Raw genomic sequence first — 12,499 nt, 5'->3', positions numbered from 1 at the left:
CCGGCCCCGGCAACGGCCGCTCGGGCTCGGGCTCGGGCGGGGCGCCGGAGGTGACGGCGCTGGCGCCGCTGATGGTCCCCGAGCACGTCCCGCACGTGCCGCTCATCGCCGTCGCCAGGAACCCGGTCTTCCCCCGCTTCATCAAGATCATCGAGGTAACTCTTGCGCGGGGAGCGGCTCCCGCTCCCGTCAGCCCCAGGCAGCTCTGCAGGCCCGGTGTGGGCACCAGGCCGGGGTGGGCGTCGCGCACGCCACGTCGCGCCGGGCGGGGAGGGATTCTGCGGGGGGCGGGCCCCCTGTGGCGGCGCGGCCCCGGCCCGTCCCCCAGCGTGGCCTCTGGCCAGAGATGCGGCCCCCGCGGTGCAGGCCGTCTGGAGGGGGCTCAGCGCGCGGGAGAGCTGGGGCGGGCCTCCTCCTCCAGGCGCTCCCTGCTTGAGCGGGTATTAGGCAGGCGGGGAGGGGAGCATCTTGCGCCTTCTTCAGTCGCAAGGTCATGCTCAGCTCTTCCTGACCCCATGGCACAGCTGGGCCTCCCGTCTCCCACTGTCTCCCAGAGACCTACTCCACACCCACCGCAGCCCTTCCCAGCATCAGGGTCTCTTCCTGTGAATCCTTCCTTCTCATTAGGTGGCCCAAGTACAATGGTACCTCTGCTCACAAACGCCTCGGTTCACGACCAAATCGGGTGGCGAACAGAAATTTCCTAAAAATTTTGCCACAGGTCGTGAACTCTGCATTGGGTGACGATCCTGATCACGCCCGCCTTCCCTGCACGGGAGAGGGCCATGATTGTGCCCGTGTTCCCTGCCCAAGCGCACCCTCCACCCCCCCCGCATGCACGCCTCCCCTCCCCAGCGCGCCTGCGATCACACCTGTTGCTCCCTACCCCCCTGCACAATTGCTGGGGGGGATGGCCACAATCTTTGTTATTCTTTGTCACTTCGCTTCAGATTTTTGTGAGTAAAAATATAGTTGCAGAACGAATTAACCTTATTTACTTTGACCCTTATGGGGAAATTTGACTTGGGTCACGACCAGTTTGGGTCACGACCAGAGTCCTGGAGCGGATTGAGTTCGTGAGCCGAGGTACCACTGTACTTGAGCTTCATCTTCAGTGTCTGTCCTATTAAAGAACGGTCTGGGTTGATTGCTTTAGGATTCATTGATTTAGTCTCCTTGCAGTCCAAGGGACTCTCAGAAGTCTTTTCCAGGACCACAATTCAAAGACCTCAATTCTTCAGTGCTCAGCCTTACGGTCCAACTCTCAGAGCCATACATTACAACTGGGAAAACCAGCAAGGTGATCTCTCTGCTTTTTAGCACGCTGTCTAGATTTGCCATAGCTTTCCTCCCCAGGAGCAAGCGTCCTTTAATTTCTTGGCTGCAGTCCCTGTCTGTGGTGATCTTGGAGCCCAGGAAAATAAAATCTGTCACTACCTCCATTTCTTCCCCATCTATTTGCCAGGAAGTGAGAGGACCAGATGTCATGATCTCAGTTTTCTTAATGTTTCTCAAGCCAACTTTTGCACTCTTCTCCTTCACCCACATCAAGAGGCTCTTCAGTTCCTCTTCCTTTCTGCCATTAGACTGGTATATCTGTGTATCCCGGTGATCTCAATCTTCCAGCTTGAGTTTCATCTACCCTGGCCTTTCACATGATGTGCTCTGCATATAAGTTAAATAAGCAGGGCAACAACATACAGCCTTGCAGTAATCCTTTCCCCATTTTGAACCAATTGGTTGTTGCATGTCCAGTTCTAATTGTTCCTTCATGACCCTCATTCAGGTTTCAAAGGAGACAAATAAGATGGTCTGGTACTCCCACCTCTTTAAGAACTTGTCGCAGTTTTTTGTGATCCACACAGTCAAAGGCTTTAGCATAGTCAGTGAAGCAGAAGTAGATGTTTAACTTTCTCCATAATTCACTGAATGTTGGGAATTTGATCTTTAGTTTCTCTGCCTCCTTGAAACCCAGCTGGCACGTCTGGTAAGTCTCGGTCCACATACTGCTGACGCCAGCTTGTAGAATTTTGAGCATAATCTTGGTAGAGTGTGAAATGAGTGCAATGGTGCGATAGTTTCAACATTCTTTGGCACTGCCTTTTTTTGGTATTGGAACATAAACTGACCTTTTCCAATCCTGCGGCCACTATTGAGTTTTCTAAATTTGCTGGCATATTGAGTGTAGCCCTTTAACTGCATCGTCGTCTAGGATTTTGAGTAGCTCAGCTAGAATATCGTCACCTCCACTAGCTTTGCTGTTGCTAAGGCCCATTTGACTTCAGGATGTCAAGGCTGAGGTAAGGGACCGCCCCATCGTGGTTCTCAGGGACATTAAGGAGAGATGTACTGTGTAGCCTTGCCACCTCTTCTTAATCCCTTCTGCCTCTGCTAAGTCCCTGCCATTTTGGTCCTTCATCATGCCCTTTCATCATTCCATCATGCACGAAATGTTCCCTTGATATCTCCAGTTTTCTCTTTTATTTTTTAAATAAGTTTTATTCTAAATAAACTTAATACAAAGAAAAACTAAAAACAAAATCAACATCAATCGGACTTTCCATTCACCACCAGATGCATCAACAGCTGAGTGTCCTTTTGGCTTTCACCCGGTCGCTTCCTTCTTTCTGGCGCTACTAGTACTAGCCCTCTGCTCTTCCTCAGTAGCGCATTGGACACCTCCTGACCTGAGGGCTCATCTTCCGGCGTCATATCTCTTTGCCTCTTGGTACTGTCCGTAGGGTTTTCATGGCAAGGGTGCTGGAGTGGGCTGCCAGTTCCTTCTCCAGTGGATCGGCTTTTGTCAGAGCTCTCTGCTATGGCCTGTCCGTCTTGGGGGGCCCTGCACGGCAGAGCTCACGGCTTCATTGAGCCACGCAAGCCCCTTCGCCACGACAAGGCCATGATCCACAAAGGAGGGAGGGAAGCATCTTGTGTCTCAGTCTTTTTAACAGCTGTGAGACCCTTTGCTACTGGACAAATTAATTAGTTAATTGTAGTGGGGTGAGAATATCTTTTCTCCTTGCTGAACGCTCCAGAGCCTGCCAGCTGCCATGTGGGGCTGCATTGCTGTCCTACGTGTGGAGCCCCCACGGAGGCAGCCGTTTGGCCCCCGAGTCAGCAGAGCACTGGGCTCTGGAACCCCTTGGCCTCATCCAGCAGGACTCCTCTGCTGTTCCGAGGCAGCTCTCCTCCACTTCTTGCCTGAGCGTAAGCAAAATGGAAAGCTGCTGAACACTGTGGCCTTGCTGCTGTGGGATGGGGCCCCCTTCTTCGAAAGAGCAGCATTCCAAGCTAGGAAGCCAGACGGCGAGGAGGGCAGAGTGGGGCCCAGTACCGAAATGCCAGGTGAATGAGCCCGAGCAGCCGGACTGCCTGGCGGGTTGGAGGCGAGGGGAGACCCCGGGAGGCCCAAGGGAGGGGTGTGCTCGTCGTTAAGCCAGCAGTGGACCAACGAAGTCATGGCGGGCATCCCCATTGCCTGGTCCACACGCTGCTCTACCTGTTGGTGAAGGAGATTTGACTTGATTGCCCTGACATTTCCCTGCGAGTGCTCAGTGCTCCTGTCTGGCCGCTGCCTTCACTGCTCTTGGGGTCTGGGCAGCCCAGGTGCTTGATGCCGGGGCCTAAGTTCTCCTGGGTCTGTTCTTTCATCATTGCAGCTTGGGTAATTTGCTTTGGTTGGGGATATTTCATAGAATTGCATTTGTTTTGGAGGCTGTGTCCCTGAGCCATGCCATAAATCTTGACGCGCGTCTCTTTCTGGGACTCTGTCAGGGGTGTCCTTGGCTGTGCGTCCTTTGCCTGTTTGCAGCTTTGTCAGGGGCTTGCGTGGGTTGCTGGCTTGCTTTTCGCTTCTTTTGCCCCGGGGTTGTCCTTGAAAGGGACTTGTTGGGAAGATGTGAAATGAGGAAAGCCACCTGGAGGTGGAGTCAGGTTCAGCCATCTGGTTCTGGTTCAGCTGTCTTAGTCATCGGAGGCTAATTAGGTTTGAAAACACGTTGCTTGTCATATTGATGTGCCATTCTGTTTCCAGGGGATGGAGGTGCGTTTCCAGGTTTCCAGGCTTATCTGGGGCTTGGCGAGGTGACTCACAAGTCATCTTCCAGGAATCAAATGCTAGCAAGGCTGCGTACGCACCAAGGTTATCTTTGGTAGAAAGACTGCAGATGTGATCCCTTGTCCCATGTCCACTCGGAGGACAGAGCCAAGCAAGGAGAGAACGGAATGTTCCCCAAGGTTCTGGTATTAAGTCCCAGGACCCCGCTGGGCAGCTTACAGAATCAATTAAAACAAAAGATACAAATATGGTGAACATGTCCAAAAGAAGACATTCTAGATTGAGGAAGTGGTTGCCGCATGCACTTTTCTGGGGCAAACAGCAGCAAGAACCCCGGTGCTGTAAATCTTTGTCGGTTTTTCTGCCTGCCAGCCAACCATCAAGGCCTTTGAGACAGTTTTCAGTCATAAAAACCTCACACATCAATATGATGATAATAATACCGAAACATTTTTAAAAAACGTAAAGGTCCTATGCTGTGTTCAGACAGAAAGAATTGCTACAGCTCCTAGCATGCTCCAACCAACCAGCTTAGCATAGCTGGGTGTCCATCCAAACACGCACAGAATTCTACCCAACAATGTTCATGTTATGGAAGAGCTAGCAGGAAAATGAATAATCAGAGCAGCAGGTTCCAGGCGAAATGCCTGCTGCAATAAGGTGTCTTTCCCAGGCATCCAAGTGTGTGCGGCAGGGAGACCACGGAGATCTCCCTGGGAAAGCCCTTCCCTCCACAGAGATGGGTCTTTCCCTGCTTGGCACTCAGAGAAGCCATCAGGCAGTAACATGTGAGAAGAGGCGCCCCCTTCAGCTAGACTAGTCCTGAACTGGCCTGCCAAGCAAGGTCTGACTGGCACCCAGAACTCGCTGCCACCCTCTCTGAGAACATCATGACTGATGCTCCGCACTCGCGCTTCCCTTCTCTTTCCAAAACTACCTTTGGCTTTGTTTCACACATGCGCGCCTTAACTCCTAGGTGAAAAACAAGAAGCTGATCGAGCTCCTCAGGAGGAAGGTCAGCCTGGCCCAGCCGTATGCGGGAGTCTTCCTCAGGAAGGATGACAAGTAAGTCACAGCGCGCTCCAGGGCTTCCCCAGCAGTCACGGCCCGCTGTGTCCCCACGGCCCGCATGAGGACGCCTCCACGCGGCTCTTCTCAGAGCAAAAGGGCAGCTCGCTCTGCTGCAGCTCAGCCGTGAATCACTGTGCTGCCGCCCAAAGTATCATCTTGTGGCCTTACCTAGGTGGCCCTGCAGGGTCCCCACGGATGCCATCATGTCGTGCCCACGGATGCCGTCGCCCTGCCCTGCTGGTGCTTAGCCTGCTGGGTTTCGGTGGCTCTGACTGGGGGCCCACAAGCAGCAAAGCACCAGGCTGCCCTGCTGCCGTTTCCGTTTGAGATCCAGCCTTGCCTCTGGGATGTCGGCTCCCCGGCTCTGCCTTGCGCTTGCCTTCTTGGGCAGTGCACTTTCCTTTTCGACTCGCCACTTTGCCTTCTGGGAGAGGAGGGTTTTGTGGCCAGCCTTCCCAGGTTGTCACTCCATGGCAAGAAGGTAAATTGGGAATCTTGCAAATATTTTAGAGATGATTTTTTTCACCCAGTTACCATTAAATCACGTTTACATGGATGTCCGTAGACTGCACAGTAAGGAATAAATCTGGCGCTTGCCCGCACTGGCATTTTAAAAGCTGCGGCTCCACAACACAACGCTGATTGAACGAACACAGAGTTGGCAACACTTTCTCAAAATTTCAGATGTGCCCACTGACCCCAAAGCCTGGGCCCGCTGCTAGCCAGAGGTCCAAAGCTCACGCAGCAGCTTTGTGGGTGCAGGAATGCCTCCAGCAGCCACAACCCGAATCGGAGGATAATTTTAGCCGTGGTCTCATCTGTCATAATCATGGCTGAGAGCCTGAAACTTAGTCCCTGGCTTGTCAGAGCATTCTTTGTAAATCAGAAGTGTTTGCAAATGACTTCTTCTGTTTTCTGGGACTTCTTGTTGTGTCTTTCTTTGTCATATATCAAAATAAACTTCAAAAAGGGAATGTAGCCAAATCACTGGAGGGTCAGCAAGAGAACTCCTTCAGAAGTGTGTATCCTGTTGGGGCTGGAGGAGTGTTTGGCCCTCTCCCAGCATGGCTCTGAGGGCCAGTTTTCCCTTTGGCAGCAACGAATCAGATGTGGTGGAGAACCTGAATGAGATCTACCAGATGGGGACTTTTGTCCAGATCCATGAGATGCAGGACCTGGGTGACCGCCTGCGGATGATTGTCATGGGCCACCGGAGGTAAACTGATTCCTCGGTCCGTGGCTGCGCCTTTTTATCTGCCTTCGTGCATTGGCTAACTTGAGCAGAATGGCTCGGGAAAGAGGCCATCCCACAGGGAAGGGGAACTGGTATGCTGCTGCTGAGCTGGGGGAGACCTGCCTCTCTGTCTCCTGCAGGCCGAGCACTGGTGTTTGTCATCTCCTGAGAATTAACTTGTCCCAGCTGTTTGGGCCTGTCAGCAGCGGCAGCAGAATGCCGCGTTCTCCCCCGATTTCGGTGACCCTTTTCCAGACAAGGAGCGGAATTCCATGTGGGAGTGTTCTTGGGGGCTGCAGCCCGAGGGGTGGACAGAGCCAAAGCGACTGGCGTACTTTAGCCGAAAGCTGCTTCGGCTAGCGACAGCTCTTTCAGATTAGCAGCCCAGCCGTCTGGAGTGGGGGGAGAGAATGGCGCAAAAGCCTGGGAGACGGCACGGGACCAAGGGGTGTGTTCGGGACACGGCTGCCTTGGGAGCTGCCGCCGTCTGTTCCGTGCGTGTGAGCTGGTCTAGGCTGCGGCGTGGGGAGGCTGATTCAACAAAGAGCCGTGAGCGAGCACCCAGGCACTGGGGCAGCAGCACTGGGCCGCGAGCGAGTGCGGTGCCCGCCACATAGAGCCCCCGGCCCACGCCCTGACCCAGCTGTCGCCCCCGGCCCGGCCCTCCTGACGCATTTCCCCCTTCGTCTTGGGCGCCAGGATCCGGATCAACAGGCAGCTGGATGTGGAGGCCGAGGAGGCTGAGGGCAGGCAGGGCAAGGCCCGCCGGAAGCTGAAGCGGTCCAGGCGAGAGTCGGGGGAGCCTCCGGAGGCCACGGATCCAGCGCCCGAGGTAGTGGTGGAGGCCGCCCCGGCCGAGGTGCTGATGGTGGAGGTGGACAACGTGGCCCATGAGGAGTTCCAGGTCACTGAAGAGGTCAAAGTGAGTGAGGGGGCTTGGGGGGGGGCTGGAAGCAGGGGCTGCTCCTCCTTCCTGCTTCTTTAGCCCAACCTGGTGCTCCTAGGGGGCTCCTCCAGCTTCGTTGCCTGGCTGCTCGAGATCCCCCCAGGGCAGCAGGGGGAGGCAGGCAGGCAGGCGAGGAGGAAACAGGGTTCGTTGCGGGGAGGGGGCTTCCTTTTCCCTCAACGTCGCTTTTCTGATCCTGCCCCCCCGTGCTGGCGTTCCTGTCTGCGGCAGGCCCTGACAGCAGAAATTGTCAAGACGATCCGGGACATCATTGCCCTGAATCCCCTTTACAGGTATGTTGCCAGTCTCGCCCGTGACAGACTTGCCCGCAGCCAGGCCTTCCCTTCCGTCCTCCCCCGTCCGGAGGGCGCTGGGTGGGTGGTTGCCTCGGCGAGCCTGGCCTGGAAGGCGTGTGGGGCGAATGTGGGCCTCGGCCGCCACACTCAGCCCAACGCCTCGCGGCTGCAGGAGGCCACCAGGTCCTTCCCCAGCAGCCCGCCCTGCCCAAGGGCCTCGGGGGCAGGAGACTGGGAGGAGCTGCCACCCGCGGGCCGAGTTTGACCCCCTGCCAGGTTGTGGCCTGTGAGCCATCGGCAGGGGCAGCAGCCGCCTCCTCCCTGGCCCGCGGGGCCTTCAAGGCCTGTCTGGGGAAGCCGGGAGCCACTCCAAAGCAATCCCGTTGGGCACTGCCGGGGAACCATCTGATGTGTTGCGTCTGCCGGGTCCTTCAGAGAGTCGGTGCTCCAGATGATGCAGGCTGGACAGCGGGTGGTCGACAACCCGATCTACCTGAGTGACATGGGGGCAGCGCTGACGGGGGCCGAGTCGCACGAGCTGCAGGACATCCTGGAGGAGACAAATGTAAGGGCGAGTGACCGCGTGGCCTGGCTCAGGGGAGGCGTCCCCGGCGCTGGGGGCTCCCCCCTCCCCGGCCGGATTCCGTCCTGGGGGCACTCCTGGGGGCTCTTCTGGTGGTGGGCAGAGAGGAAGGTGAAAGCGAGACGGGCCATGTTGGCAGAAAGCGCTTCCTGCCAGCATGGAAGAGGCTTTTCAGCTTTCAGCTGGAAACTGGCCAAGTGATATAGGGAAGGGGTGAGCAGGAGAAGGGGACAAGGAACATGGGACCCTGGCCAGACCAGCCCCCTGGGCAGCCCCCGGTGGCGGTCTCCTGGTCCCGCATGCAGGGCAGGGCGAAAGAGGAACCGTGACGAGTTTGTTTCCTTTCGTCTTAGATTCCAAAGCGCCTCTACAAAGCGCTCTCGCTCCTCAAGAAGGAGTTCGAACTGAGCAAGCTGCAGCAGCGCCTCGGGCGAGAGGTGGGTCCTGGGGAAGGGCGAGCGGGCCCGCCAGGGTTTGCTGGCAGCTGCGGGTCAGGAGGTGGGGACAGGGCAGTGGGAGGCATGTGCCAGAGCGGCGGCGTTGTCCCGGGAGGTTTGGGCCCAGCCAGGTGGGTGCCTGTGGCCTCCTTCCATTTCTCTCGCTCTGATCCTTGGACCAGGTCTGGTGGCATCCCAGGGATCTTGGCCCTTTGGGCAGAAGCCGCTTTGCCTGAGCAGCTGGGGGGCATCTGCACGGCATCCGGCCGTCCCTCCAGCCCAGCTGGGTGCTTGCTCTTCCCCTCGAGGGGGCAGCCTGTGTGGGCTGGTCGTGATGCTGCCCACCCTCGGGGCTGTCAGTCTGCAGGTGGGGCGGGGAGCGGGGGCTGAACTCTGCCCTGGCCCCGTGCGAGGCCATCAGGTGCTGCTCCTGGCCAAGGAGGGCGGCAGGCACGCCCCTCAGGCTGAGCCCGCCGGGCTGGTCTCCTGCACGCCCGGATGCTCTTCCTGGATGCAGGGCAGGCGGCCCCCCAGCAGCGGTTTTCAAGTCTGCTCCTCCCCACCGCCTAGCAGGGAGCTCAGCTGCTGTCGCTGCTGAAGGCACCTTGGAAGTGCCTCTGCCAGAAATCACCCTTTTGCATTTTCGTTGAGAAGCGCAGGCCGAGCGTTGTGCGTTTGCCCTGTGTGGGGCGGGTTGGGGCCCACAAGGGGCTTTATCGCGTTCTCCCGCCGGCAGGTGGAGGAGAAGATCAAGCAGACCCACCGCAAGTACCTGCTGCAGGAGCAGCTCAAGATCATCAAGAAAGAGCTCGGCCTGGAGAAGGAAGACAAAGACGCCATCGAGGAGAAGTTCCGGGACCGCCTGCAGGAGCTCGTGGTGCCCAAGCACGTCATGGAGGTGATCGAGGAGGAGCTGAACAAGCTGGGCCTTCTGGACAACCACTCCTCCGAGTTCAAGTGAGTGGCGCCGCCCGGCTCCAGCCTCAGGGAAGGGCAGGCAGCGAGGGGCGTGGGGCTCCCCGAAGCGCCTTCCTCAGGCAGTTGCCTCCAGGTGTGCGGGGCGGCAGCTTCCCCGGTGGCCGTGCGAGTGGAAGCTGCAGGCTGGTGGTCTGCGGAACGCCACTCATGTCTTCGCCCTCAGGGAGGAAGGGCCCCTGCAGGGTCGTGCTCCGGAAAACCCATCGGGCTGTGCTGGCCTCCTCGCTTCTGACTCGGGCTCCACAGCGAGGCTTTGTTCCCGGATCCCGGGAGAGGGGGCTGGTCTCTCCGGGTGCGGCACAGCTGCAGGCCCCGCGAGGAGGCCAGGTCACGGCTTGGGAGCACTTCGTGGAAGCGATGTCGATTTCCGTGCGCAGAGCAAGATAACAGAGCGTTGCTGCTTCCATCCTGTCCATGTGTTGAAATAGCAAAGCAAACTTCCTGCAGTCATTTAACCATGAAAAGATACGTGGGGCAAGGGTGTGCAATACGTCAGCTCGATAAGGACGCTCAAACCGCAGGAGTTGGAATCGAAACCAAGAGTATGAAAGGGGTTTTTTAAAGCCCTTTTCCAGCTCGTAACGCTTGGAGTTCAGAGCATGCATTATAAGCTAATCGGAGTGATAAAAAGTCCCCGAGTTTCTATGGTGAAGCAAGAGGGCGTTTGGTGGCCCACGTGCCACTGCTAAGGCCATCTTGACTCACTGGCTGCAGCCTGCTGGGAGTTGCAGTCTGGCGTTTGCAGGGGCGGCTGCTCCGCCCTTTACACCAGAGTAGACACCGCAGAGAGCCGTGCTAATGGGGGTGGGCGCCTGCCCCGGGTTCCATGCTGTCTTTGCCGAGGGGCGATGCTGCGGGGAAGCCTGGGCCGCCCGGCTTCGTGGGCCTGGCGCTCACGGGTGGCTCTGCGGCTTTTACTCCCACCAGCGTCACACGCAACTACTTGGACTGGCTGACCTCCATCCCATGGGGCAAGTGCAGCGAGGAGAACCTGGACCTGTCCAGAGCCCAGGCCGTCCTGGAGGAGGACCACTACGGCATGGAGGACGTGAAGAAGAGGGTGCTGGTGAGGGCTGGGTGGCCCTGGGGCTCCCAGGGAGGCGCCTGAACAGACGTTGCCACCGTCGCTGATCGGCTTCCCCGGTCACGGGCCGGTGGATGAGGCCGGCGGCTCCTCACTGGCCTGAGGTTGCTCCACGCGGGAGCAGAGCTTTGGGGGCACTGCCACTCTCTGCGGCGTCTCGTGGGGGGAAATGCCCGTTCTAGAACAGTCTTTCCCTCGGCCACTGCCATCCACCACTTCCTGTCTTTGGCCCAGCTGGTTCCCCGCTTTAAGGGCCAGGTTGCCCCCTCCGGAGGGTTTGGTGTCTTGTAAGAGGCATCTCGGGGACAGCGCGTGCCCAGATGGGGCATGCTGGAAGCTGTGGGGTTTTTGCCCTCCAAAAGGTGCAGCTAGTGGGGTGTTTTGAACTCCACCTTCCGCCCCACACGCCAGTGGAGCCTGCCTTTCTCCCCAGAGTGCCTCAGAAGTGGAATTCAGCCCTCAGTCCGAAAGCGGCCCAACCCTCTGCTTGGGCTTAAACAGGGCAGGCCCCTTTCTGCCCCCGTCTGTCCTCTCTGCTTCTCCTGTGGACAAACGTGTCGCAGTTGCGTGCCCACGGCTGCCGCTCCCCAGCCCCCACGGCCTGTGTCCCGTTGCCAACCTGCCTTTCCGCCCCAGGAGTTCATCGCCGTCAGCCAGCTGCGGGGCTCCACCCAGGGCAAGATCCTCTGCTTCTACGGCCCCCCCGGCGTCGGCAAGACAAGCATCGCACGTTCCATAGCCCGCGCCCTCAACCGGGAGTACTTCCGCTTCAGTGTCGGTGGAATGACAGACGTGGCGGAAATCAAAGGGCACAGGTGTGTGTCTGGGGGCTATTCCCTCCTCCTCCTCCTCCATGAGGCCTCATCCTGCCCCCCAGACTGCAGTTGCAGCGGCACCTCTCCAGCAATTAGGTGACTTGCGACTATCCAGCAGGTGTGGAGCAAGAGTTTTGCTGAGCAAGACGCAACCTGAGAGCCGCCGTCCTCCCCACAGAAGCAGGGTGACAAAGGGCGGAGACGTGAAAGGGGACCTTGTCCGTGGTGGCCCCACTTTTGTAGAACTCTGTCCCAGGAGAGGTGCCGCCAGCCCCACTGGGACTGCCCTGAGCCATAAGACACGTTTTGCATGGATTAGACAAGTGCTTGGGCATCTTTCTCATTGGGCTGTTTATGTCTGTCTTATTTTAACGGTTAAAGTTCAAAAGAGTTATTTTAGGGTTTCTTTGTATTGTTGCTTGTTGTTGTTGCTAGTCGCAAATTCGCGTCTGACCCCATGGACAACGTTCCTCCAGGTCTTCCTGTCCTCCACCATCCCCCGGAGTCTGCCTAAGCTCACGCTGACTGCCCCGGTGACCCCGTCCAACCACCCTATCCTCTGCCGCCCCCTTCTCCTTTTGCCCTCCATCGTCCCCAGCATCAGGCTCTTCTCCAGGGAGTCCTTCTCATTCGGTGGCCAAAGTATCTGAGCTTCGTCTTCAGCATCTGGCCTTCTTAAGGAGCAGTCAGGGTTGATCTCCTCTAGGACTGACCGGTTTGATCGCCTTGCGGTCCAAGGGACTTGCAGAGTCTCCTCCAGCCCCACAATCCAAGGCCCTCAACCCTTTGGCGCTCAGCCTTCCTTATGGTCCAGCTTTCACAGCCATACATTGCAACTGGGAAAACCATCGCCTTGACTATACGCACTTTTCTTGGCAGGGTGATGTCTCTGCTTTTTAGTATGCTGTCTAGATTTGCCATAGCTTTCCTCCCCAGGAGCAAGCGTCTTTTAATTTCTTGGCTGCAGTCCCCAGCTGCGGTGATCTTGGAGCCCA

The 12,499-nt window shown here is 57.5% G+C and overlaps 1 protein-coding gene across 1 annotated transcript in view; it reads left to right on the top strand.

Annotated features, from left to right (window-relative positions):
• Positions 1-23: 23 nt before the first annotated feature.
• LONP1 (lon peptidase 1, mitochondrial) overlaps positions 24-12,499 on the top strand; it is a 21,418-nt gene continuing 8,942 nt past the window's right edge. The window contains exons 1-10 of the mRNA XM_044433683.1: positions 24-155; positions 5,037-5,125; positions 6,228-6,347; positions 7,065-7,287; positions 7,543-7,604; positions 8,043-8,172; positions 8,544-8,627; positions 9,364-9,584; positions 10,533-10,671; positions 11,326-11,504. Of these exons, the coding sequence (XP_044289618.1) occupies positions 72-155; positions 5,037-5,125; positions 6,228-6,347; positions 7,065-7,287; positions 7,543-7,604; positions 8,043-8,172; positions 8,544-8,627; positions 9,364-9,584; positions 10,533-10,671; positions 11,326-11,504 (1,331 nt within the window). The 5' untranslated portion in view covers positions 24-71. The remainder of the gene's footprint in view (positions 156-5,036; positions 5,126-6,227; positions 6,348-7,064; positions 7,288-7,542; positions 7,605-8,042; positions 8,173-8,543; positions 8,628-9,363; positions 9,585-10,532; positions 10,672-11,325; positions 11,505-12,499) is intronic.

The sequence above is a fragment of the Varanus komodoensis genome, unplaced genomic scaffold (genome assembly GCF_004798865.1).
Source record: "Varanus komodoensis strain SLA01 unplaced genomic scaffold, ASM479886v1 scaffold26, whole genome shotgun sequence".
NCBI lineage: Eukaryota > Metazoa > Chordata > Lepidosauria > Squamata > Varanidae > Varanus > Varanus komodoensis.
This window is presented reverse-complemented; position numbering and strand designations above follow the sequence as displayed.